Source organism: Peromyscus californicus, unplaced genomic scaffold, assembly GCF_007827085.1.
Source record: "Peromyscus californicus insignis strain IS unplaced genomic scaffold, ASM782708v3 Scaffold_2__1_contigs__length_46816999, whole genome shotgun sequence".
Lineage (NCBI taxonomy): Eukaryota > Metazoa > Chordata > Mammalia > Rodentia > Cricetidae > Peromyscus > Peromyscus californicus.
The window spans coordinates 17,957,088-17,984,311 of record NW_026294540.1 but is presented as its reverse complement, the minus strand read 5'-3'; the positions used below and the strand labels follow the sequence as shown (position 1 = coordinate 17,984,311).

At 50.3% G+C, this 27,224-nt stretch overlaps 1 protein-coding gene across 1 annotated transcript; it reads left to right on the top strand.

Annotated features, from left to right (window-relative positions):
- The first annotated feature begins 1,321 nt into the window (after positions 1-1,321).
- On the top strand, positions 1,322-25,938 carry Slc15a4 (solute carrier family 15 member 4). The gene is made up of 8 exons (XM_052755492.1): positions 1,322-1,894; positions 9,850-10,139; positions 14,058-14,226; positions 14,557-14,634; positions 14,900-15,068; positions 19,592-19,747; positions 20,905-21,063; positions 24,814-25,938. The coding sequence occupies exons 1-8, from the start codon at positions 1,337-1,339 to the stop codon at positions 24,960-24,962; spliced, it is 1,728 nt and encodes a 575-aa protein (XP_052611452.1). The 5' UTR covers positions 1,322-1,336; the 3' UTR covers positions 24,963-25,938.
- Positions 25,939-27,224: the final 1,286 nt, after the last annotated feature.

The following is a 27,224-nucleotide window of genomic DNA, read 5'->3' as shown; positions in this document are numbered from 1 at the left end:
GGAGATGACAGTGACTCAGGTGGCAGGGTCAGGGTCCAAGTCCCCAGATAAACAGGGGTCTGGAGAAGCTGCAACCTTAGCCAACAAAACCTGGGCTGTGGGGCACTGGCTACAGAGGAAGGAGCAGGAGCACAGAACCCAAAAACCCTGGATGTAAGGGAGCTCAGACCATTTGTCCATCCGCAGGCAGAAAGTCTCAAGATCATGGAGGATGTTAAAGTCAAGAGTTCCCTCTGGTGGCCATCTTGACTGGTTATCAAGAGTGTACTGAGGCCAGGCCATAGAGCAAAAGGAAGTCAGGCGTTCTGGGCATATGGTGTCAAACAGCTCCAATTTGGATAAATTTTGCAGTAGACACCTCAGGGGTGTCTGAGGATCGGGTTTAGACCAGCAGCTGCCCATTTGCAAGCCTGTGCCAGAGACCGAAGACTAGAACAATGTGACCATAGAAGACGGGTCTTTGCTTCCAAACGAGGAGGACGCAGAGTCAAAAATAGGAAGTCAGAAGTTGATCCCATCTTAAGAGTGGCCTCCGATGTGGCTGGGGAACTGGGTCCTCCCAGCGAGGAAGGCTCAACTCCCGGGCTTCTGGCAGCAACATGAAAGGCTTCTGTACCCCAATAATAGGTTTCTCCGCCGATGCAACACACTCACGGGTGACCCTCCAGCCCCCGGGGATAAGGTGGTGGCAGGAGAAAAATCACATGGTCTGTCTAAAGGGGATTAAATACCCTGTAAGCCTAGGGGTAAGGATGTGTCCTTCACAAGCTGCCCAAGTATGGTAGCTTTTCGGCATGGTAGCTTTTAGGCAGGGTCTTGAGCAGCTAGCAGTTCCCTGGAGAGGAGCCCCCCACCAACACTGCTGCTGCTAGGGAACTGGACTTTTTTTGGTGGTTTTTTGAGAGGGCGAGGTTTGAAGAGGGAGAAATGGTTGGATTAAGCAGGGGTGAGCTGGGGATTCCTGCTGAACAGAAACAGTGAAGAGAGAAAAGATAGAGGATAATGGAGAGAACGCCAGAGCTGTCAGAGGAATAAGGCTTAGACTTGATCCTCGGTACCTAAGAAGATGGAAGGAGAGGAGAGTTAGACGCGGGTAACCTGGATCAGGACACCACCGTGGTGCCGGAACCTCGGAGCATAGGGCTCGCGTTTCCCCGTGGAACTCGTCCAGCAATCGGAACCGCAATACCTCCAGGCATCTCAACAACATTGCAGCCGCCACGCTTTGTCCCGTTTCCGGGGGGCGGGGCCGGAAGTTCTCCTCCCGCCCAGTAGCTAGGCGGCGGGGCGCGCATTCTCGCGAGAGCTCGGCCAGCCGGCCTTCAGGGAGCTAGCCATGGAGGGAGAGCGGGCGCCGCTGCTCGGTTCGCGGCGGGCGGCGGCGGCGGCGGCGGCGACCGGGGCGTTTGCGGGGCGGCGCGCAGCGTGCGGGGCGGTGCTGTTGGCCGAGCTGCTGGAGCGCGCTGCCTTTTACGGCGTCACGGCCAACTTGGTGCTGTTCCTGAATGGCGCGCCGTTCAACTGGGAGGGCGCCCAGGCCAGCCAGGCGCTGCTGCTCTTCATGGGCCTCACCTACCTGGGCTCGCCGTTCGGGGGCTGGCTGGCCGACGCGCGGCTCGGCCGGGCGCGCGCCATCCTGCTCAGCCTGGCCCTCTACTCGCTGGGCATGCTTGCCTTCCCGCTGCTGGCCGCGCCCCGCTCGCGCGCCGCGCTCTGCGGGGACCCGCGCCCCGAGCTCGTCCGCAATTGCTCGGCGCCCTTCCCCAACGGGACGGCGGTGTGCCCCGAGGTCGCCGCGCGCCGCTGCGCCCCCGCCACCTTTGCGGGCCTGGTGCTCGTGGGACTCGGGGTGGCCACGGTCAAGGCCAACATCACGCCCTTCGGCGCGGACCAGGTGAGCCGGACCCGCCCCTGTCTTGCCTGTGTTGCTTTTGCGCCTTCCGTGCACCACGCCTGCCTGAAACCTCTGCCTGATTTTGTACTCAGTGAGCTACGCGGAGGGCACGGGGACCGTTCAAGCACCCAGCGTACTTGCGCGTGCCCCAGGTGTCTCCACTGAGGGAAAGGAGGAGCCACCCCACATACCTAAACCTACACCCCCTACTTGACTGCAGGACTGATGGGAAAGCAGGGAGCTGTCCACCAAGCTCCCCAACCGGTTCACCTGCACCTTACTTCATATCTAGAGAAAGATTAAGGCTATGGAAGGAGCCTTCCTGGCAAGGGAATCTCTCTCGTAGTTCGGAGGTCACCTGCCTCTGATCCCTCATAGTGGTGGGGAGGAAGGAGCTCTGTCCTGGGGGGACTTCCTTGTAGAGTGGGGAGGAAACGCATCTGCCCCCAGAACCTACTGAGTGGGTAGAAGGGAGAGCAAGGCTTCTCCAGGTGAGAAGGAAGCCCATGATTACCCAGTCCACACCTTGCACGAGATTCACGACTGATAAAGAGGGAGCCTCCCACTCTCCCGCGGGAAACTGTATCCACATTTGCCCTTACATTTGGTAGGGGACTGAGGGAGTGGAGGGAATCACATTAATCCTCTGCTGTGGGGGAACTTGCTTTTAGTGTGGAAGCCCTTGAGTAGACAGAAGAAAGCTGTAAAAGCAAATGTGATCTGTGTGGTAGGAAGGGCTTCACCCAGTGAGGTGGTTATTCGTGGCGTGATAGCCAGGGCAGTTTTCAAGAGAAAAGGTTGAAGTTGTTAGAGATTTGGAGGATGGGCGTGTACAAAGTCCTGTTACTGCCCTAGTTTCTCTTTTACAAATGTATGGGCAAGCACTTTGTTTCCCTCTTCACACTGTTTTAAATAAGTTTTGGAAAGTCCAATATGCTGCTGCTCTGACCACCAAGACCAAGAGATGGAGGAGGAGCCAGAGCTTTTGGAGAGCAGAAGTGATCTGCTAGTGCCTGGGTACCACATCTGCTCAACTTCCCCTTTTTAGGCCTCTCACAGGCTGAGAATGGATCTAGTGGTCAAATGCAAATCGAGTATTTTTGTAAGCAGTGGAAATTATGTGGGGTTTGAGTGCAGGCTCTGGATAAAGCTTTTTAAGGTCCTGCTCCTTCCTGCTTACTCGTTCCCCCCTGCTTCCCCTAGACTTGGAGAATTGAGTAGTCACAGAGGCTAAAGGTCTCCTAAAACCTAGCACACATTGGTGGTTCTGTTGCAGAAAGATTGTAAGTGGCTGCCATAGAGTGGGTTGTGTGGCAGGTGGGTGGGAGCACAGCTCAGGCTGCAGCTGGTCTGATGAGACAGGTGTGGCCTAGAGTGGAGACGGGCCTGGAGTAAAGGGATGGACTCAGATGTGGGTGGAGTGCAGTAGGGAGGGCTAGAGGGATATTTGTGAGCTTCAGGGAAGGCGAGCCCTGGGTCTTGGCACTAAACTGATCCTTGAGTGCCTGAAATTTAAGTCACCAAGGTGAAATGATTTGCCCAGAGAGTAGCACCATGAGTATAGGACTGGGCCGTGTTCAGAAGCCTTTTTTTACGTGGGTTTTAGGTTGGCCAATTCATTGAGGACGCATCTCAACTGTATCAGAAGTAGTAATCGCAGTACTCAAGATTTTGAGGCAGGAGGATTGCCACAGGCATAAGGCCATCTCAGACTGTATAATTCTAGGCTATTATGGGCAACAGAGCAAAACTGTGGGTCATAAAAGTAAAATATAAACAAACGAAGTGGTTGCTACTTTAGAATTCTGAAAGGCACATCACACAGAGGCAGTTCCAAGCCCAGACTCATGGCCTTGGCCTCTGTTCCACTGGTGCAAAAGCACATTAGCTCTGTCCTTTAAGCCTAGGTGTGGTGGTTTGCCTGAAATGGCCCTCATAAGTCTCATATAGTTAGATGCATGGTCCCTAGATGGTGACTGGGGAGGATTAGGTGTGAGGAAGTATGTTACTAGGGGGTGGACGTTGTTTGAGATCAGGAGCTGCTGCTCTAGCCAGCATGTGAGCTGCCATAATGGACTCTTCTCCCTCTGGAACTGTAAGCCCCAAATAAACCCTTCCTTCTGTAAGGTGCCTTGATTGTGGTGTTTGTCACAGCCACAGCAAAGTAAGCAACAAACTGGGCCGTACCATGCAAGGCGTACCTCTGACTATGAACCCCACCTCTGACTGTGCATCTCACCTCTGACTGTGCATCCCCGTGCTGGGATGACTTGAGCTTCATGGTGTACACCGGGCTCCTTAGACTTTGCACTCGTAGCCCCTTTTCACCTGAGAACTTAGTGTGACTCTGAGAGTAAAAAAATAGATATCCAGATCAAACATTAACTCATATCAACCAAGTCATAAACTTGTTTTAAAACAGTTCTTTGCTGCATGTGTAACTTACCATGTATTAAAGATGAAATCCAGCTGGGCGGCAGTGGTGCACACCTTTAATCTCAGCACTCAGGAGGCAGAACCAGGAGGATCTCTGCATTTGAGGCCAGCCTGGTCTACAGAGCATGATCCAGGACAGGCACCAAAATTACACGGAGAAACCCTGTCTCGAGAAACCAAAAAAAAAAAAAAAAAAGATGAAATCCATTTTGAGTAGTAATGCGTTGGGTGTTTACACAACTTGATACAGTCCAAAGCCATGGCTCCATCCTTGAAAGCTGAGGTGTGGTGGCTGGTAGTGAAATATTCAAAGTCTTGGCTATTTGAAATTAAGCCAATGTGCTTGTGTGAAAGCAGAAAAATGTTCTCTGTGCAGTGGAAACAGTGCAGCCTATAGTATGGAGTAGTCTCAAATCTAGCCAGGGAGTGTCAGGCAGCATTTGTGGTAGTCATAAGGCGTGTCAGTGTGTGAGGAGTAATTTGTGCAGAATCAAGGCCGCAGACTCTCACAGGATGCAACATGGGCAAGCACTGCCAGGAACATCTCGGGTCCATTTGATTCTGAATTAATATTTGGTTCTTGTGCATTCAGAAACCTGTTACTGTTGCCAAGTTTCACACACACACAGTTTGAGAAGCTTTGGTTGTAGTATGCATGGCGTGACTGTCTATCTGTCTGTCTGTCAGGGCCCAGCTGTTCAGCAAGTGCTGAGGGAGCAGATTGGATGCCCGGTTTCTTAGAGTCAGTGTTCTCCAATAGATACTAGACCATTGATGAGCACTTGCTAACAGGCCTGTGGAATGGCTCCTGCGAGGGCCACTGTGAGTGGTTCCCAGGGTGCACACTTCACTGTAGCTAAGAATAGGCACTTTTCCACCGAGTCCTTGGAATTGTCTCCACTATCTCTATACTTAACACCATCTGGGGAAGAGACCCTTCTGGATGCCAGGATCCTAGAGAAACTGGACAGCCACTTTGGGTGTGGTCAGTGATTGGCCCTCTGGTGGTTTGGTTTGGTTTTCTGTTTGTGGTTTTTGTTTTATTTTGTTATATTTTTGAGACAGGGTCTCAGTGTAGCTCAGGCTGGCCTGTAATTCACCAGTTGAAGATGACCTTGAACTCCTGATACTCCTGCCTCTGCCCAAATCGTGTCCATCTCCCACCATACTTAGCCATTTTATTTCTTTGACCTGGGATTTTTCTCTGTATCCCATGCTGTCTTCAAACTTGCTAAGTAGCCCAGATGGGCCTTCCAACTTGCATTAGCCTCTGAGTGCTGCTGTGAGGAGTGTGCGCCACCATGCTGGGCTTCCATTGATTTTTGGTTTGGTTTGGTTTTCAATCTCCCTTCTTGCTCTGTAACCAGGCTGGCCTGGAGTTCCATGTATAGCCCAGGCTGGCATCAAACGAATGACGATCCTCCAGCTTCTGCCTCCTGAATGCTGGGATTTCAGGTGTATGTACCCCACCCCCTTGCCTTTCTTTAAGCCCTTGTTTTGGGTGCTTAGGGTACTTGGACTATGGCCTGCACATTAGCACATTAGGTGGTGGGGGTGATGGTCTTAGGTGTGGTTGTGCCTTTGTTACATAGAAGAGTGGTTTTGTTTTTAGGAGATTCAACCAAAGGGGTGTGTGTGTGTGTGTGTGTGTGTGTGTGTGTGTGTGTGTGTGTGTGTTTTCATGGTAATGGTATGTGTGTTGAAGTCAGAACAATCTGCAAGAGTGAGTTCTCTCCTGTGTTTCAGATACTGGAGATGGAGTTCAGGTTTTTAAGCTTGCTGAGAATGCCGTTACCTGCTGAGCCATCTCATTGTGTTGACCCAGGATTTTGTATTTTTAACAGAAAAAAATAGAGCTAAAGATAATAAGAGAAGGGTACATCTTACTTCTTTTTTTTTTTTTTTTCAACTTTTCTGTAACTTGGAAATAAATGTTGAAGTGAAAAGTAAGGTGCGGTCCCTCTACTGATAAAAGGCCGAGCTTACTGCAGCTTGTCTTCTATGAAGATGCTGCTCACCCACAGCAAGAGATTAGGTTCCCAGGGGTGTTGGGAGCACCGCAGTAAGTGAAGGATGCTGAACATCCAGCGAGTGAGCAGATACACGGGCTTCCGGGAAGGGCAGTGGTGGCTTTACAGCTCCGAGTATACAAGCGACCGTGGGTATGCATCTTAGCCGGTAGCTGGGTCCTTAAAGAGGCACTTGCTCTCTGCTGCCTCATGACTATTCTTTGAGGGAAATTTCAAGGCCTCCCTTGTTCCTAACATATCAGCTGCTTTGCAGGAGAAGCCAGATGGCCAGAAGGGTGTGTGCCAATGTTTTCTGCCTGGGTCAGTTCTTCTGCTGGTCTTGCCCGGTTAGAGGAGTGTGCCTCTGTCTTTAAGGTGCTTCTGCTTCTCTGGCTGGCATTGCCAGAGTGCCTTTCTCATGTGGGAGATGGGCCAGGCTGCAGCTGTGAGCAGTAGTACCAGGTCACTTCAAAGGGAGTGCAGATCTGTAAGTCCCCCCCAAAGGTGGTTCATTTTAAAGCAAAATTCTCCCGCCCTTTGCCTTTCCCAGTGTGTACCAATCGCCAGAGGTCAAGAACATTCTTGGTTGGTGATATTCGAAAGAGTGAGCTAGGTGTTTGTCTATGATTCTAGTACTTGGAAGGCAGGGCAGGAGGATCAGGAGTTCGAAGCCAACCTCAGCTACATAGGGAGTTGGAGCCCAGCCTGGGTTACTTGAGACCCTAAACTAAAAAATATTCGGAAAAAAAATGTAAATAGCTGAAAGAGGAAGAAGCTACCACACAGATAAAGCAGACAGTACTGCCTTTGTGGTTTGCTTCAGTTTTGAGTCAGACTCGTATTGACTGTAGGCATTCTCCGCTCCAGTGGAGATTCTGAGTGCTGGGATTATGCTGAAGCATGAACTAGGACACCCAGGATAGTGTTTGTCCCAGTGAGGAGAGGTTATGATCCTGTGTATCTAATAACATTCCCTGGTTTAAACCTATACTCCCTTCTGGCCTGCTGGCCTCTCCTCTCCATTTGGCTACAGTGTTTTCATTGGGGTGGAGGGGGATATGGGAAGCTGGCTCAGCCTTGGCAGGGCATGTGGTGATGTCATGCGACTGGTATATAGGGAAGCTGTGGCCTTTGGCCAAGGACAGAGAGGGGCATGTGACAGCTCAGTCAGCAGCAGTTCCATTTGTGTGCTGATGGATGACGTGTGGCTACTGAGGCCCTGGAAGTAGGCCTCCAATTTGGAGGCAGCTGTGGCTGGAAACCTTGAACAGTGAAGTCAGTTGACCACCAAGCTTACAAAGGACATAAGGACTCTAGAGGTTCTGCCAGGCCAATTGCACAAGTATTTCCTTACTGTTTTGGAGGATGAGCTGTTTCTATGAATGCGGGAAGATGTGTGTGGTCCTATGATGTGTAAGGGAATGGCTTCGGACATTTCAGTTAGTATCTAATGTTTCCTATCTCATGCTGGGCATTGTGGTGTGTGTCTGTAGTTCCAGCTATTGTAGAGGTTGAAACAAGGGGGATCACAAAAGCCCAGGAGTTTGAGGCCAGGCTGGGCAACTGATCCCATTCCCAAAGAGGTGCTTTTGCTTTTGTTTTTTGTTTAAACTGGCCTCTTCCCTCTTAGGGTTGTCAAGACAATGACATGTATATGTGGTATTTACACACACAAAGTGTAATATATATATGAAGAATAAAGAGCCAGGCGGTGGTGGCACACCTTTAATCCTAGCATTGGGTGGGAGCAGGGAGCACAGAGGCCGGAGTTTGAGGACAGCCAGGGCTACAAAGAGAAACCCTGTCTCGAAAAACAAAAGTATATATGTGTGTATTTTCTCTATTTCTCTGCTTATGCTTTTTCTTTCTTCTGGCCTGCCTCCACTGTGTCATGGACATTGATGACCACTGTTGGGTAGCATTTAAAGGCATTGTACCTCCGCTGTAAGAAATTGAATGTGAACTGTTGCATTGATGCCTGCCTTTAGAGGGGGACCTTTGTTTAGAACTAACGTGTGTAGAACAATAAAATGCTTATGGTTGGCTGGTTAACTTGGGGCCTGGAGATGGTGCTTAGTGGTAAAGGATTTATCTGATATGTGCAAGGACCTGTGTTCAGTCCCTAGTCTTGACAAAAGGAAAGATCAAATCAACAGCTTGGATTTTTCAGTTTGATATGATTGTAACTATCTGACTAAATTCAAACATAGGACTTGCCAACACAGTAACTATCATTTGGAGTTTAATAATTGTTAAGGGATGCTCAGTTTTGACTATATAGTTTGCATCTTCACTCACCTTAATCTTAAATACTCTGTGGGGAATATGAGTGCCAAGCAGAAGCCTTACTGCATGTTGTACTTGGCAGCTTTGCCCCTGTTTAAAGCTTGGTACTAGGCAGAGGAGATTGCTCTGTGGACCAGAAGATGTGCTGTGGAGCCAGTTTTTAACCCTTTCCATCCATTAAGGATGAGGCTGGGGAAGTGTGTCTGTATGTGCGCAAGTCAGTCTTTGACTGGGGGTTTGCTCAAGACAATTTGTGAAGTGAAACTGTCCAGAATGATGCTGACTGGGGCTGGGCCCGGTCTTAGAGTGTTTATGTAGAGGTAAAAAGCACAGGTGGAAGAAGCCAGGTTGGGCTTGCCCTAGCCCAGCTACCAGCTGGTGGGATCTGCAGAAGGCTTGCCTGGAGGTGTTGCATTTGAAGGGGAGAGTCAGTCGGGGCTGATCTTGGATGTGTTGATCTTTTGTGTAACTCAGGCCAACCTCCAGCTCATGATTCCCCTGCTTCTGTCTCTCAGACACTGGGATTACAGGTGTGCACCACTGGATAATCTTTCTAATCTAAAGTTAGCTTGTGGTTGTAACTGTTTACTTATGCCTATAGTTTAGTTGCAGGCTTATCAAAGACTCTGATGCTTGGGCCTCGTGCAGTAGGAGTGGTGCCTTGCCTCTGAGCCTTGCTATGCATGGGGCCAGAGCTGCTTGGCAGGCCCTCATAGTACTTGTGTTAAGTTCAATGAGGCCTGGAGCTCCATATAATAGTGCCGAGTGGTCACCTGGACATGTGTAGCGAGCAGGCTCCTGATCATCCAAGATGATGGTTCTGCAGGTCTGGGCTGGGCTGTAGGTGCTGTAACCTATTTAAAGGATCATTCCTGCTGGTTTCAAGGTAGGTGGTCAGCTTACTTTGAACTCTAGGACTTGCTGGCATTTGGAGAAGCTGCCAGCTTCCGGAGTGATGGAGTACAAGATGGCTTTTGTAAGGAGATTGGCTGACTATGTAAACAGCATTTGGATTGTGTTCTACTGTCTGCTGAGATCAGGGACTTGAGCACCTTGTATCTGCTCTTGACATGCAGATGATCAGGTGCTTGGTGTGATGGCAGGGCTTGTACCTGCTGTGGGTGGTTGGGTGGTCATTTAAGTATTAAAAACACTAAAGCTTGTGTTTAGAGAGTAAATGAAAAGTGTAGAGGATTACATGTTCTTCTGCGTTTCTCTTCCTAGGTCAAAGATCGTGGTCCAGAAGCCACTAGGAGATTTTTCAATTGGTTTTATTGGAGCATTAATTTGGGAGCGATCCTGTCATTAGGAGGCATTGCCTATATTCAGCAGAATGTAAGCTTTCTCACGGGTTACCTGATTCCCACTGTCTGCGTGGCCATCGCTTTCCTGGTCTTCCTTTGTGGCCAGAGTGTCTTCATCACCAAGCCTCCTGATGGCAGCGCCTTCACTGACATGTTCAGGATTCTGACCTACAGCTGCTGCTCCCAGAGAGGTGGGCAGCGGAGAAGTGGGTGAGTGACATGACTTTTTGCTCCCTGTAGATAAAATACCAGCTGAAGTTTGGGGTGTATGGCTTGTGTCTCCAAGCCGGTTTCATTCAGAAAGTGTGTGGTGTAAATCCTGCCATTCAGCTAGCAGAACCCTGAGTTCAGTACTCTATGCCCAACTTCCTCACTGCCAACATGGGTAAGGATGCCTTGCAGCTGAGTGGCTGATTTTGAAGGTAGGGATCTGAGAGGGTACCATGGAGACAGACACATCATGTGCTTTAGACACAGAAGTGTTAATGAGAACTTAGGCTGTATGTGTTGTTAGTACTTATCTCTAAGGGAAGCTGCTGCTTTCTCTCACTTTGGTCAGCATAGCGTTCCTCATCCAGGGCCATGGCAGCTACTCACTGATGGAGGAGCACACAAGCATAGCTTGAGGTGCACTTGGGGACCCATTTACCCTTACAGGAATGGGCCTTGCACAGCCTCAGTGCTGAATGGCCCAAACCTGGGACTTTTAGAAACAGCCGTGTTCTGAGATCTCCTCCCTTCTGCTGCTGCTTCTGGTGACCCTTGGTTCTGCTCTGTGCATATGAATGAAGTCCTCAGCCTAAAGAGGACTTAGATGGTTCTCTGTTTTCTGCAGGCTGCTGTGTAAACTGGTTCCTTGACTGTGGTTGGGAAATAAGACAGACTGCAGTACTGTAGCCACCAGAGCAGTCAAGGCAGAGAGAGAACCAAGGTTCAGGGAAGCTCCTGGACCTTGGTGGTCAGCTCCCTCCCAGTGATTGGCTGAGCCTAAGGGTTTCCAGGAATTACTGAGCAGAGATGGACTCCTTGCCCTTAGTGTTTCCTGTGGGATGGCCCTGGTTGTGAAAGTGTTCTGTAGGCTAATGTACATACCACCCTCCTGTGCTTGTCTGTGTCTGTCATTGATATACTGGAAGCCTCTGTGTGGCAGACCTGAAGCTACGTGGTTCTGCTGATGGCACATGAGTCCCTTATGTGAAATCTGACTGTCCCAATCTCCCTTGTGAACCTGCTGTTGCTCTGGCAGCTTTCAGACCCTGCCCAGAGGGGGGCTAGCACTGAGGAACTTGCAAAGCTAGAGGAGGTCACGCAGCTCCAGTAGACCCTGGTGTTCGCTGGGGCCCTCCTTTAGCCAGACAGAAGCCATGTTGCAGACTTTAGCTGTTTCTAATCTAGATTGATAGCCATGGACACGGGACAGTCTTTTGCAGATAGTCCTGATGAGAACCTTTCAGCCAGGGTCCAGCATCACTCTAGGAACTTTGGGGTTTCGGTGCACACATGGCACAGGAAGGGTGAGACTGAGCAGCCTGGTTTCCTCTGAGCTTCAGCTTTGGAAGTCTTTGGGGCAAAACTAAGCAGAAAGGGTTGGAAGTCAGCTAAGTTGTAGGAACTTAATGTGGGCCCTGGTGGTTCAGAGACATTACAGTGCCTGACTTGAATGTTTGCCCAGGGGAGCTGGTCAGCTCTTAGGATTGTTGTAAGGCCTCAATACAGTGAGTTGTGCAAGGCTCTCAGCAGCCTAGTCCTGATGGGGCCCTTCATTGTGCTGCTGGGGTACCTGCAGTGGGAGTGAAGAGCCCAGGAAGTGCCACACACCTGTTTCCCATGGGTCTGACTTGCCCTGTCCCTGTGTGTGGTCTAGGTTGATGTGTTTGGAGGGAGATGTGGTGCTGATTTTAGACCTGACAGACTGAGCTCACACCGTCATGTCATCACACTATACTAGAGCTGGCCCAGGGGCTTGTTTAGTGCCTTTGTGTGGTTCGTGACAAGTTCAAGGGTGACACACTGTGCACCTAGCCTTTCAGAGCCTGGACACACAGGTGCAGGGAAACTGGGTCACAGCCTCTGGGAGTAGCAGCAGGCCCTTTATGTCACAGCAGAGAGCACTAACCATGCAGGTGGACTAAGAACTTCTTTTTTTTCTGAGACAGGGTCTCACGTAGCCCAGGCTGGCTTTGTACTTGCTTCGTGTCTAGAAGTGGTTCTCTTCCCTCAGCCTCCCTAGTGCTGGGGTGACACATGTGCCACCTCATTTGGTGATTGGGAGGCTTTAGACCAGTTCCTCATGTTGTGGTGACCCCCAGCCATAAAATTTTCACTGCTACTTCATTCAAAAACTGTAATTTTTCTACTGTTATGAATCATAATGTAAATATCTGACATGCAGGATATCTGATATGAGACTCCTGTGAAAAGGTTCTTCAACCTTCAAGGGGTTTGTGACCCACAGGTTGAGAACCACTGCTTTAGACACACACTGGTTCATGAGCTTTAAAGTATTTTAATGATACACAACACTGAGGGGCTCTGAGTGACCTGTGTGAGCCCTGATGCTGAGGGTGTTTGGTTCTTGGCATCGATGTGTTTCAGAGCCATCATTAGTGGGATGTGCTCATCACTAATACAGGTAGTGCCTGTATCAGGTACATGGGGACTGGAGAGAAATAGGAATTTGAAGGAGTCGAGGCAGGAGAATCACTTCTATAGATATGAAGCAAGTGTCCCTCGCACTTAGTCCCTGTGGTACTGGGCAGAGAGGAGGTATTTATTTCATCAGAATTTGGCTAAAATACTAAGTTATGGTTTTTAGTTTATTGATCTTCCCCAACTTGGAATACACAGATTAAGAACATTAGCTTTGTAGGGTAAAATAAGGGACTGTAGAGAGAGCTCAGCAGTTAAGAGCACTTGCTGACTTTTGTCAAGGACCTCGGTTTGGTTCCCACCACCCATAGTCTTCCACAACTCCAGTGCCTGGGGATTCATTGCTGTCTTCAAGACTCTGAGGGCACCAGGCCTATGCACAGTACATTTTACATATATGCAGGCAAGCTGGGTGTGTTGGCACGTGCTTTTAATTATAGCAGGGACTGGCAAATCTCTGAGTTCGAGGTCAGCTGGGTCTCCATAGCAAGTTCCAGGATGGCCAGGGTTCCATAGTGAGACCCTGTCTCCAAAGACAAAACATACCTACAGGCAAAGCCGCACATCTAGAAGAAAAAAAATTAAACGTGACAATTTCATGAAATAGGGCCTAGGATCATAAACTCCAGTGCAGACAGCTGCCATTCTAGTGTCTGGGATTGGGAGGCTTTCAGTGGGGTTGAGTGTTCCCTGTTGGTTTTGGTTGGCAATGCACAGTTTCCTACAGTCCATATTGGTATTGTATAGCTGGGAAAGACCCTGTTGCTGTCTGGAGGGCCTCACTCATTTTATAAAAACTGCAGCCAGGGAGGCAAGGGTGTTCATTGTATTCTGGAATGTAACCCACAGCTTTGAATGAGGTGTGGGTGTCCAGGCATTTACCTGTAAGCCAAGAAGGCCTCACTCCAGTCCTGACCCCAACTCTGAGGCATTGGGATCTTGACACAGCTCTGGTCTCATCTGTGTCCTAACTTCCTCTTCGAAATGGGCCAGAAAGAGCCTTATAGGACTTCCAAGCTTGTGATAAAGGTGAATGAGTGAGTGCCCTGTTCCCCATCACCCTGCTATAGCGCCTATCATGGTTCTTTTCTTTACACTGCCCCTTCATCCCAGAGGGAGATGTTGCTTTCTCTGCCATCAGGGCACTCTGGTCCCTCGAGTGTCTGCTCATGTGATAAACCAGTGTAGTCACCAGAAACAGGGCTTACTGTCAGCTGGCTAGAAGTCCAGGCCACATTGCAGCCCTGTGGAGCTGCCTGAGGTTGAAATGCCCTCCCTGTGGGTGCAGTAGACGCAGCTGCCCTGTCCACAGGCCCTGTAGTCAGCCACAGGAGCTGTGTGTGCAGTCTGCAGTTAGTCACAGAAGGCCGTAAAGCAGGGCAGTGCAGAGAGCCGCTTTCCCACCCCAGAAGTGATTAGATACCAAGCATTGTCCCTGGGGGTGGAAGTGAACTAATTCCTTCATTTTGTTTCCCAAAGTGAAGGCCTTGGAGTCTTTCAGCAATCTTCTAAACACAGTCTGTTTGATTCATGTAAGATGTCGCGTGGAGGGCCGTTCACAGAGGACAAAGTGGAAGACGTGAAAGCCCTGGTCAAGATCGTGCCCGTGTTCTTGGCTCTGATTCCTTACTGGACAGTGTACTTCCAAGTGAGTGCTGCAGGGGCTGCAGTGCAGGGCTGGGGTGAGCCACCAGACGCCACAGTTTCCAGTCACGGGCTCAGATTGGCTGCCTGGTGTTGGGAAACCTTCCCCAAGCAGCAGCCGAGAGCGGGGTGCGTCTGGATTTCTGGACCCTCCAGCTTCTTATTTGGTTGCCTGGCAGCTCTTCTCAAGGAGACTCTACGGTGACCCAGTAATTGCCATGTCTGATTCTGAGAGGTGGTGCCACACCTCTTCAGCTAGAGGAGGAAGGGTGTGTGCGCACAGGCTTGGAGAGGCTCTGCTGGCTTACCTGCACCATCTGCTTTCTTTGTCCAGATGCAGACCACGTACGTTTTACAGAGTCTTCATCTGAAGATTCCAGAAATCTCAAGTATCACCACCACCCATCACACGGTAAGAGACCTGGAGGAGACATGACTTCCTTTCTGCAGTTGGAGCAGGTAGCTGGGACACGGGCACTAGACCTAGTTCCTGATTGGTTACAGCCTGCTGAGGTGGGCTTGACCAGAGCCATTAGACACTAGTACTGTTGGATTGAGCTTCTCTCCAGCTCAAGACACGCATTGCGAGTCATTGTCTCTAGTTGAAGCATCCTGGAGGTCATGTGTGGGTGGTTGGGGAGCTGCTGTACTGACAGCTAATGCCATGCTCTGTGCAGCTGCCTGCAGCCTGGCTCACCATGTTCGATGCGGTCCTCATCCTCCTCCTCATCCCGCTGAAGGACAAGCTAGTGGACCCAGTGCTCAGGAGACATGGCCTGCTCCCGTCCTCCCTGAAAAGGATTGCTGTGGGGATGTTCTTCGTCATGTGCTCTGCCTTTGCTGCAGGTAAGCCGCCATCTCTCTAGGCCTCTCTTCTCCCCCTTTCCCAGCCTCGCTTCTGCAGTATGCAGCTGCTAGTGTGTTGTGCTGAAGACACTGGGCAGCTGGTGAGTCTTCATCTTCTGATGTTCTCTGGACATGTGTCATTTGAGAACAAACCTTCATCTTGTAGGGCTGAGTAGACTTGCCCTGCGCTGCTGCCCCGGGCTGCAGGCTGACAGTGGGCATGAAGAGATTCTGTGAAGCGTCCGAATCTCACAGGTGTTGGAGCCTGCAGGTGTCCTAGCATCGAGAAAAAGGTTTTGTTCAAGGCTCCTGGGAAGCTCCCAACAGAGGTCTCAGCAGCTGAGGAGTTAGTTCCTCAGGTCCTGCACCACACTTCAGCACGGGACAGTGCCCTAAGACACTCCGTTCCCATCATTGCAGAGGGAGAGGCTGAGGTCTGGTCGCCTTTTCAGTGTGAGTGTTCTGCTTCATTAATATTTGAAGATGTTGAGCTGTAGGAACAATACAGCGGCAGGAAAACAAAAAGGTTTCCACACACTTGTGGTCTGAGGAACGTGGTGCTGAGCTCTGCTGAAGGGAGCAGATGTTTAAAAAGTGCCTCTGCCATCACAGCAGAACACAGGCTGCTGATACAGTGCTTCACGGGCTTAAAGAAACCAGTCCATCTTCCAGGTGTGGGCCCTTGAGAGAACTAGTGCATTTTCTGTTGATCAAACACATAATTAAAGTGAGGTTTGTCGGAGTGACACATTGCTTTATAGGTCTGCAGGGATGAACGCATAGCACATGAACTGGGGACACAGGGCTGTCTTCGAGAGTCCTGGGCTGGAAGGAGTATCTATCCATCTGCCTCATCTGCCTGTGGCTTGGCTTTGTTCTCAGCTTCTCTTACTGGGTGGGGGCCCTGCATCCTGCAGTTGTGCCAGCTAAGTGCCAGGGGTGGGAGGGTGGGGTTGTTTCCTTCCTTGTTTGCAGGGGCATTTTCTCATAGAGCTCTGATGGGTTTCTGTACGGCCTCTTTTCTTTCAGTTTCATTCATGGCTGAGGCTCTTGAGATGGTTGTCCTCAGAGCTATGGGGGCTGTCCTGTGGTCTCTGGGTCGATCTGTGCAGGAAACAGGTGTCAGGCCAGTGTATTGAGATTTCCTCTGCAGGCTCCATCCCTTCTAAGGTCTTTTACGAGTGCCAGGAAAGTACGTATTTCATAGAGTCCAGCACTCATTGCATCCAGGCAGCCTCCTGACCTGTCTGTTGAGACCACATAGTGTGCAGCTATCTTCTTAAGAAACTGCCCTTGCTATGTGGCAAGATCATAGGAGGGAGCTATCCTGTCAGGAGTTGCGAGGCACAGCCCAGCAAGCTCAGTGGAGACAGCTATTGCTGCTGAACACAGGCTGCCCCAGTTCTAGGGCGGTGGACTGAGGAGTGTCCACAGGCTGAGTAGAAACCTAAGACTTTACCTTGTACTTCCCACACAGGACACAACTCCACTTACACCGTGCCTGTCAGTGGCAATGGCTGTAAAGGCCCTCAGGTGCAAATTGGATAGGCCATAGGCTTGTTTCCAAGATGGCTTAAGGGAAAAGAGTTTCCTATATTAGGTTTCACTTTTCCCTGTGGTGATACTTGTAATCTAAGAAATAAAGCTTACCTGAAGATCAGAGGACAGAGCCAGCCACAGAGTTAGCTATAGAAGTCAGGCAGTGGTGACATACACCTTTAATCCTAGCACTCAGGAGGCAGAGATCCGTCCGGACTTCTGTGAGTTCAAGGCCACACTGGGCTACATGAGATTAATCCAGTCTAAAAGAGAAACAGCCAGGCAGTGGTGGCACACCTTTATTCCAGTACTTGGGATCACACATCTTTAATCCCAGCACTAGGAAGGTTGAGACAGGAAATGATATGGCTAGGCAGAGAGAGGAATATAAGGTAGGAGGAGACAGGAATTTGCTCTCTTGAAGAGACTCTGGCAGGCTGAGGAGGTGGTGAGGTAAGAGGTGGTGGCTGTAGCTTGCTCTGCTTCTCTGATCTTTCGGCTTTCACCCTAATACCTGGCTCCAGGTTTTTATTAAGACCGGTTAGAATTGGCAACATTTCTCCTTAAACATATTTGTGTGTTTGAGACAAGTTGTTGTGTAGTCCAGACTTACCTGGGAGTGATATCCTCCTGACTTACCCTTTGAATGCTGGGCCTACAAGTGTGACTGTCACACCCAGCTATGTATTTTGTCCTCCTTCCCTGAAGGGTTAAAATACAGTTCATCACTATTCTGTATCTCGTTACTGATGCTTAAGTTCCCCCTCCAACTCCCTACCATCTCTGTTCCTGGGGGTACAGTTTTTCTAGTGTGTAACAGATCCAAGTCTTTTTTCTCTATTTTCTTTTACTTAGGGTGTCTTGTAGTTACTTACATTTTCTTCATTTTTATCTTGTATGTGTATGTTGTTTGTCCCTAACTGCCCTGCATATTTTGGTGACTTGTATGGGATTTTTCAAAATCCTGTGGGTTCTGGTGGATTATTTCAAATACAATAGTTCTTCCTTGTCTTCTGATGATGCTGCGTTCCCCCCACCCGCCTCGTGTGTGTGTGTGTGTGTGTGTGTGTGTGTGTGTGTGTGTGTATGCTGCTTTTGCTGAACAGTTTGGGTGAAATTACTGGAAATTTCTTCTGGGTTAGTCTGTGCCTGGCTCTGGCTAGAGTGGCCCAAAGAGCCACTGTCAGGGTCGTTGCTATTTATTTACAGTTAGTGACAGTGGTCATGTCCCAAACTGAGCTTCATTGTACATGTGTTGGCAGCAAGTAATTGTGACCTCAGGTTCCCTTTCTTTAGTGACTAAGTTTGACAGTTTTTTCCCCCTACTCATATTAACTTCTTGATAGTTCACTAGTCTAGATGTTTTAAGTTTTTTGTTTGCTTGTTTTTGGTTTCTGGAGACAGGGTTTCTCTGTGTAACCCTAGCCATCCTGGAACTCTCTTTGTAGACCCGGCTGGCTTCAAAACTCTGAGGTCTACCTGTCTCTGCCTCCCCTGAGGGCTGGGATTAAAGGTGTACGCCACCACTGCTGGCCTTAAGATTTGTTTGAAAGATTACATTTATGTGTATGTATACATGAGTGCAGCCACCCATGGAAGCCAGAAGTGTTAGATCCCTAGAGTTGGAGTGACAGGTACTTGTGAGCTTCCTGATGTGGGCTCTGGGAACTGATGTTAGGTCCTCTGCAAAGTAAATGCTTTTTAATCACTGAGCTACTTCTCCAGCCCCTTATTTTTAAGTGTGTGTGTGTTTGTTTTTCATCCATGTGCATGCGGTGACTGCAGAGACTAGAGGAGGGCAGTGGATCCTGGAGCTGGAGTGACCAGTGATTCTGAGCTCTGTCTCATGGGTTCTGGAGACAGAGCTCTAGTCTCTGCAGGAGCAGCAAGTGCTCTTTAACTCCGGAGCCATCTTCCCAGCCCCTCCTTCTTGTTTAATGGTGAAAAAATAATAATGCAGAGAATTTGCCTGTTGTTACAGCTATGTTTTGTTAACTATGTTTACTCTAGGTTTTTGTTTGTTTTTACTTTTTATTACTTTAAAATTTTTATTTTGTGTGCATGTGGGGGTAGGGGTGTGCAGGTCACACAGTACATGTGTGGAGATCAGTGGTCAACTTGCCTAAATGAGTTCTCCCTTTCCACCGTGTGGGCTGTGGGGATCAAACTCAGGTCGTCTGGCTTGGCGGCAGCGCCTTCGCCCATGGACATGTCTCACTGGCCCATTTGATTTCCATTTGATCTGAAAGTCACTTGGGGCATTTCAGCTTTCCACATTGGTACTGAGGTTTGTATTTGTGCTTTTGTTAGTGATGGTTCATTTTGTAGAGTTGAGGGAGACCATTAGTCCTGTGTTGGTGGCGGGGACTACCATGCCTCAGTCCTTAGTAGCCTCTACTTGTTAAGGTTCCCAGTGGTTGTTTCCAGGTCTCCCTTTCCCTCTTCCTGCGGTGCCATCCTTCTCTTGGTACCTCCAGCCCCTAACGTGTGGTACTTCATTTGGTTCTGCCCATAGTCTGTTTCATGTTCTTGGACCTGGGCAAGTTTTTGAGCTTCGTCTAGACAATTGGGCCTATTTATTTGAAGGACTGCACATTGGTTAATTCAGCACTTTCTTTCTGTTTCTGTGCCTGTGGTGGTGTCTTTGGGGTTGACTTGGGTTGCTTACAGGATCATGGGTAGCTTCCCAGTGGCTCTGCAATGTAGGAAGTAGCTCTGCCTCCCCAGTGACCATTGGCTACATGCAGATGCTCATGCATCTTCCCAGTTTAAAAAGATGAACAGAACGAGTAGTCCAGACACTCAAGGGTTAAACATAGTGAGTATCTGTAAAATTCCCTGTGAGGAAGAGGTAAATGACATGACTGACCTGCCTAGGAAGCTGTCCTGGTCACCCATCAGAATTGTTGATAATGCCTGCAATATACTGCAGACTTAGCTGAATGGCAACATTAGTGCTCCACTAACCTGCTTCTCACTTCCAGGAATCCTGGAGAGTAAAAGGCTGGACCTGGTGAAGGAGAAGACCATCAACCAGACCATTGGCGGTGTCGTGTACCATGCTGCTGACCTGCCCATCTGGTGGCAGATCCCACAGTATGTGCTCATTGGCATCAGTGAGATATTTGCAAGTATAGCAGGTGAGACTGTGAATGCTGGTGGCGTCTGGGCCTGTCTGTATCATACCCTGCAATGTCCTGAGCAGGGCTATGGTACATGGGGGGGTGGGGGTGGGAGCATGAGTCAGTAAATAGTCCTCAGGCTGAGGCTGCCCTTTCTTGTGGAAAACAGGTGTTCACTAAGATATTTCCATGACCTGCCCTGTGTGTGCCATAGGAAGGAGGGAGAAGTGGCTGTGGGAGGCTTCCTCTGGACCTCTGTCCCCCCAAACTGTATGGAGAGCACAGCTGTGCTGCTGGTGCAGACTTACATGAAGGAGCAAACCTGACTTACAGAGCTTGTTCTCACGGGCCTCTCACTAGTGAGACTCTGCAGGGACAAGGAAGAGAGGGGCTGCTAATGCTCAGTCTCGGGAGGGAGGGAGAAGAGGAGCATGCTGGTGCCTCACCTCTCAAACCCTGGCAGAATTCTGTGACTTTGCTCCGCCTGGTCACTGGGAATCTGTTTATAGGTGCTTGACCCTCTTCTGATGTGTTGATTGTGAAGCAGGGTCAGTATAGAGAGACACCCCTCCCCACCCCCCTAAAAAAGTCTTGACTTTTTAAGATTTATTCATTTTATGTGTATGAGTGTGTTGCCTGCATGTATGTATGTACACCACATGCATCTAGTGCCTATGGAGGCCAGAAAAAGGTATCAGATCCCCTGGAACTGGGGTCACAGATGGTTGTGAGCCTCCATGTGGGTGCTGGGAACAGAACATCTGTCTTCTCCAAGAGCAGCCAGTGCTTTTAGCCACTGAGCCATCTCCAGCCCCTAAACTCTTGACTTTTTGAGAAAGGCTCTAATGCTGCAGCCCCATTGGCTTCAAACTTGCAACAATCCTCCTGCTGCAGCCTGTTGAATGCTAGGATTTCAGGTATGAGACAACATGTGTCCATATTGTAACAGCATCCTAAGAACTTAGAATATTACTCTACCTTGATGTGTTTTAAGAGCTGTCATGAGGATGAGTCACCGGCACCTAGCCCTGACTTTTCCAACCAGGAGACAGTCCTCCTGAGAGTACTCAGACCTCAGTGGAGTCTGTGTGTGCTGCTGGGAAGCTGGCTCAGGGTGCCTCCTCATGGTGACCAAGGTGATCTTCTCAGTGTCGCCTCCTTTTCCTTTTCTCTAGGTTTGGAGTTTGCTTACTCAGCTGCTCCCAAGTCCATGCAGAGCGCCATCATGGGACTCTTCTTCTTCTTCTCTGGCATTGGGTCCTTTGTGGGCTCAGGACTGTTAGCCCTGGTCTCCCTCAAGGCCATTGGGTGGATGAGCAGCCATACAGACTTTGGTAAGATTCTGATGTCTGGGACGGGGTAGCCAGGTGCTTGCTGCTGCTGCAGGATGTGTGAAGAGTCCAGTCTGTCCCAAGAGGCCATTAGCCCAAACCCTGTTCTTGAAGTCTGCATTGAGTAGCAATGCATTGTCAGCAGCCGGTGTGTCCAGCTCAGTACAATCTGGAGAGCTGGGTGAGGTAGTGAGACCGCATGGCAGCTCCTGTGTCAGCCTGATCTTGAGTTCCTGGTTTTCAGATGTTAGAAGGACAGCTAGGGGCTTTGTCAGTGAACACTGTTCTCAGTCAGTCTGCCGCTGCTGGATGCTTTTCTGGGCAGTTCCACAGTGCTGTGGGTGACCCAGGAGATATAGCACCCTTTACCTTTTAAACAAGTACGTGTTCCCTGTGCAAATGGCCACACTGTGAGCATTTGCCCTGCTTGGTAGTACTTACTCACTTTTATTGCATAACTTTGGAAAAGTCATGAATTTTTCTCTAGAAATTGTATGATTGCAAGAGCCTTAAGTTAGATTCCTTGGAAGTCCTGGAGTATTGCCCAGAAGACTGAAACCGCCTCCCCTGGATGCCTATCTATAACTGACTCTAGCTATGTGAGGTCAGTTGTAAAATCAGCCAGTTGGCTCGGGACTTGCCCTTGCTCTCATCCCCCTGCGAGGTTAACAGCCCTGGCTCATTGGTTCTGGGTGCTGTGGCGTCAGCCTGCATGGTGCAGACTTTCCCAAATGGTCGTCAGAGACCAGGATTCTAGTTACTGTTTAGTGTAAAACATTTACTATTATGTGTGCACACATTACAGGCAGCTGGCTGCCGTGGTGCACACAGGGAGGACAACTTTCAGGAGCCATTTGTCTCCTTCCCTGTAGGATCTGGGGATCAAGCTCAGGCCCTCAGGCTTGCATGGCAGGTGGTGTTACTTGCTGAGCCATCCTGCCAGTCCACAACCCTTTTAGACAGGGTCTCACGCTGTAGCTAGCCCGGGGTGGCCTTCAAGTGCAGGAGTGCCCTTCCTCCAGAGGAGACAGTGGTGACATGAGTGTCCGAAGGGCCGGGGTGGAGGAAACAGTGCAGCCTCACATGGACTCCCCCTAAACCCCCAAAAGACACTGCACCAACTCTGACCACCTCCTCGTCTGCAGTCATGACGCTCTGCCTCCCAAGTTCTGGATTAGAGGTGAGCCACCTGGCTTGGCTGAGGTTGTAGTTCTTTAGACATATTCTGTGTGTGCTGTTGACTGCTTTGGTTATTCCCTCTCCCAGTCCACTCCTCCCTACCTTACTTACTAATTTGGTGGCTTACTGTCCCCCGCTGTTGGTTTCTGATAGGCTGCACCTAGGCCTCAGAGAGTCCTTTTGATTGCAGTGTTCAAGGGAGCGCTCAGCAATGCCCAGCAACCTCTCACTTTCTACTAGGGAATGGGGCCATTGCTGTGCAAAGGCCCTGGTCTAACCTGGGGAGAGATCCAATGGAGTGGGTCTTTCCAGAAGAACACATCCTGCAGAAGAGGTGTAGCTCCAGGTCAGCACGCCCTTCTCCCACCAGCTGCACAGCCACTGGGCCATTCCCTCACCCTCCTCTGTCCTATGCTAGCATTCTAGAAGAGGTGGTGACCAGAGCTTATGTCGTGTCCCTAGTGGGCTGGGGAGTCCTTGGGAGGTTTCAGGGCTCCCCAAGCTTCGGTTGCACTGTGTCTCTTACTCTAGCCCTAAGACACTGTCTCACCACTGAAAGTGGGAAGGAGACTTCTGTAGCCTGGTGCTGGCCAGCTCAGAACCCTGGCATGTCTGCTGACCACCTGACCCTGCCCAGGACACATTCTGTTCTCAAAGAATCAGCCCCGAGCACCTCATGTTCTGAGAGGCTCCTGGTTCCCCGAGTGCCACTCCCTCACAAGGATTGTGTTGTCCATTCTGCCCTGATGGATGTTGCTGTCTCCAGTGTTGGCTTATGAAGGAGCTTTGGTGGGCATTGCTGTTCAGGCCTTCCGGAGACAAAATGCACTCATTTTATTCTCTGGGACCAGGAGTCTGATGAAACACAGCTTTGTTTTTACCCCTCATGTGCTCTGCTGTCTGTGACAGCCCAGGACAGCCGCTTCTTGGGTGGTGGGTACATGTTTGAATTCTCTGCATGTTCCCAAAGTTCCTGGGCCTGGTAAGTTCTGCTATGCTTTCTGCTCTGGGGCTGACAGTGTGGACATAACCACACTGTCCACTTGTCCTTCCAGCTCTAACACTGGACATAAAATTACATCATTGGTACATGTAATTTTTGTATCAAGTGCCCATCCCTTGTAGTCGCAGAGGAGACAGGTTCTGGAGGGTGAATGTGTCACTTACCATGAGGGAGCACGCAGTTTGCCATTTACTGACTGAATCAATCTTTGGTCTGTGAGGTTCAGGGTAACAGATCTCTTCCACTGTGGGCAGACTTAGGGTCTTTGTCCTTCCATCTGGATCAGTATCTTGCACGTATCTAGGTTTCCTGTGGGAGCACATGTGTTGTACTTACTCATGTTGCTTGATAGACATTTGATGCTAATGAGCGTATAGAATAACCCAACATAAAAAGACGTCAGGAGGAGGAAGTCTCACCTGAATAGACACTAGAACACGCTTTTGAGGTGTCAGAAAGTGCAGCAACTTCCAGCCACAGCATTAGCTGTGTGCCAGTTCCCTTCTGTGGGACAACTTACCTAGAGTATGGCTGTGCTTCTTGCAGCCCCCAGGTGACATGAATGATGCCTGTGGCTCATGGGGACAGGAGCCAGGCTGTCATCCTGCCACTCTGTCATGTGGTTTGGTCCTGGCTCCATGCTTGGTAGTGGTGGTGCTGGATCTTTTCCGTAGGTCTTGAGAACAGTGGTTTACAGAAACAGTCGTGCCAGGTGGACAGCACTGGGGTTGGCACCGCCTCACCCAAGCCTGAGTCCTCACAGGAAGTCACAGTGGAAGACCATAGGCTCGTACCTTCCAGCCTGGCTGTTGAGCTTGTGGTCTGTGGTCCTGACCTGCACCAACCTCCTCCTCTGCCATTGGGTGCTGTAAAAGCTGTGACACTGCTTTACAGTGAGACCAAGGTGTGTCCATTACAGCAGTCAGGGCTGCCTGGGTAGTGTGAGAGACTTAGAAGAGGCTAAGGCCTGAAAAGACATCTGTCTTGTTCTAGTGGGAGGGTATATCCTCATGCTGCCTGTCACGTGGGAAGGCCTACAGCCTCATGACCATGCTGTGCTCAGCACCCTGCAGCATTTGGTGAGAGAAATGAGGTATGGGCTTAGTCCGTCTTCAGAAGCGTCACTCTGCTGAATGTAGACAGTGGCTTTAAGTGGAGGGATGGGAGAGCACCTCAGAGGGGCCGAAGTGAGTGCCAGGACAGACGCAGTCAGTCAGGACAGATGCAGTCAGTCAGGACAGACGCAGTCAGTCAGGACAGACGCAGTCAGGAGCGGAAGCACAGGAAGCTTCTCTCTTTGGAGGAGACAGAGTACAAGTTACGGTCATGAACCTTCTCTGAGAGGCCTGAGCTGACACCAGCCTTACAAGCCTTCCTCAGCCCTGTGGGGGATCTTTCCAGTGTCAGAGCTGGGGCCAGGACAGCTGCCTCCCCTCCCTCCTTTCTCCGGAATGGAAGAACCCCTAGGAGGGAATGACTAGTGCAGAGTGTTCCCTCAGGTGGCCCAGAGCCCGTGAGAAGGTGCCCTGTCCATGGAGTGCACTCACCAGGAGGCATCTGCTCACTCCTAGGGAACATCAACAGTTGCCACCTGCATTACTACTTCTTCCTGCTGGCTGCCATCCAGGGAGCTACATTACTGCTCTTCCTCATCGTCTCGGTGAAGTACGACCGCCAGCGGGCCAGGGCAGATGCGGGGCCGGCCAGCACAAGGACCTGATGCAGCCAGCCAGCATGCTCACAGGTTCTGCAGACTGTAAGGCCTCGGCGCCTGCTAACCGCCAGGGCACTGCCAGCAGGCCCATTGAGGGAGCCTTGGTGTCACAACTTCTGAACTTGCATGTTGTCTGGACTGGCTTCCCTTCCCTCTGCCCAGATGAGTGTGGCGAGTGCCTTACTGTGATCCGTCTCCTGCGCACTGGGCCTGCCAGGGGAGAAGCGTGGGGCTGAGAACGTGGCTTCTCTCACTGAAGGTCTCTGCTCGTCCTGAGCCAGCCATGCTTCCTCTTTCAGAGTCCTGGGCAGCCACTGGCATCCTTACTCCTTACAAACACTGTTACTTCTTCCTCATAGCATCTCCTTGAAGATTAGCAAGCACTTCCATCAAGGGGTAGGGGATTCTCTTTAGAGATGAAAGTGTGGTCGGTGGCGTGACGGTCCCTAGGAGCAGCACCAGCTCCATTCATAGTCTATTTCTTGTCACAGTCCTGCTGATGCCAAGGCCTTGGGGTCAGTAGTGTAGACTCACCTGAGAGGAGGTTTTGCTGGTCAGATAAGGAAAGTTTCTTTATTAGACTAGGCTGGCTTCAGATTGGGGCCACCTCTGTCTCCCACCTGAGTGCTGAGATCTTGGATGTATGACACTGTGGTCAGCGGGACTTCGTTCTTGAGCTACTGATCTGCTTTTTTAAGTACATGCATCAGTGACGCCTGAGGACACTGTGTTCTCGCTGAAACCAGACAGCAGCTGACAAGAGACTGGAGTCACATCAGGCAGATCTCCTCCTAGAACCTGACCCTGTCGAGTAAGGCTGGAGGCAGGGGTGAACGGTGGGGTAAGGCTGGAGGCGGGGGTGAGTGGGAAAGCCCGGGGGGCTGGTGGACCGGTCATCACCTTTGTATCGTTACTGACATACCTGGGCTTTGTTCTGTGTGTTGCTGTTTTGTATAATTTTATAAAAGCTTCTCAAACATGACCTCAAGAGCTTCCTGGGTGATTCCTCCATATTCTGTTTCAGTTTGGCACCCCCTACAGGTTTCATTTCGTGGCAGAAGCTGCTGCCAGCTCAGCCTTTCATTCCCTTGGCCGAGCCCTCGAGCCAGTGTTCAAGTACATTTCTGCCTCTCACACACCAGGTGGAAAGGCTTTAGGATGAGAACACCCACTGTGCCCCTCGTCCTTGCTTTAAAGGGGAGGTAGTTCTGCACAGCTCAGCCCACATCTTAGGAGAAGCTGGGTGCTGACGTCTTCACCTCGGTCACAACGTAGGCTTTCTAGGGCTGGTGACGGCGCTTAGCCACCAAGCCTGAGACCCTCGGACACGACTGAAGAACAGTTTTCACTAGTGGCCTCTACACACCACTGTGGAACGTATGCAGCCCTTGACCCCCAGTAAAGCTTGTAATTTTTTGTAAAGTCGGTTTTCTTCACAGGATCTTTTGTATTTACATGAAAGGAGGTCACAGAGAGGGAACTCTGCCTCCCCTTTGTGTGCTTTGGACACAGGTACCTATGGCCTCCCCAGCCCTGTGACCACCCAGGAAGCACCCTCTCTGAGACAGGAATGGCAGCTTGGCAAGGGACCTACCTGGATATGATGAAAAGGGCCCGTGTGATCTGTGTCGAAGCTCCTGGGGTTTGTTTTAACCTCTGTCACTTGCTGAGTGGTAAGGACATCCATCATTCTAATGAGGCCATCAGGGGGCTGGTGCCAGGACACTCAGTGAGTGGCACCTCCAACTGGAGAGAGGCAGCAGCAGCAGCAGGCAGTGATGGGAGTCTCTGTGACGGTACCGTCTCTATAGCACCCACAGGATGCTTGGCGCTAAGCAGAGTGAGGGCCTTCCCTCATCTTGTCCTCCATGTCTGTTGGAATGAACGAGCTGCCCAAGTCTGGGAGTGATCTGGCATGTTAGTCACACTCGGGAAAGAGTAAGACGGGGGTACCAGGTTGCCCTTCAGTCCTGTGTGCCTGCAGATCTCCTTGCAGTGGGACCTGACTGGAGGCGCACTTGGTAGTCAGTCCTAAACCTTGACATTTGCATCTGAATAGACCACAGGCAGTCACTTTGATCTACAGTTCTAAACTAGCAGTTGAATAAACAAACTGGGCTGTGCTGTTTGGGGTGTTCAAAGCTGTGTCTGCCCTGAGGTCTTGGCTAAATTACCTCAGCTAATCTCCCTGGAGACAGAACAGCTCTTCAAGGATGCAGGTGGGGAGCTACATATGTCCCCACAGCCTGAGGCAGAAGCAGAGAGGTT

What these genes read in the sequence shown, in the direction of transcription:
- Slc15a4 (XM_052755492.1), top strand. Translation starts at nt 1,337, where the DNA reads ATGGAGGGAGAGCGGGCGCCGCTGCTCGGTTCGCGGCGGGCGGCGGCG. An exon ending in ACTGGACAGTGTACTTCCAA is followed by an intron (nt 14,227 to 14,556) that starts GTGAGTGCTGCA and finishes TTCTTTGTCCAG; the next exon opens with ATGCAGACCACGTACGTTTT. An exon ending in TCACCACCACCCATCACACG is followed by an intron (nt 14,635 to 14,899) that starts GTAAGAGACCTG and finishes TGCTCTGTGCAG; the next exon opens with CTGCCTGCAGCCTGGCTCAC.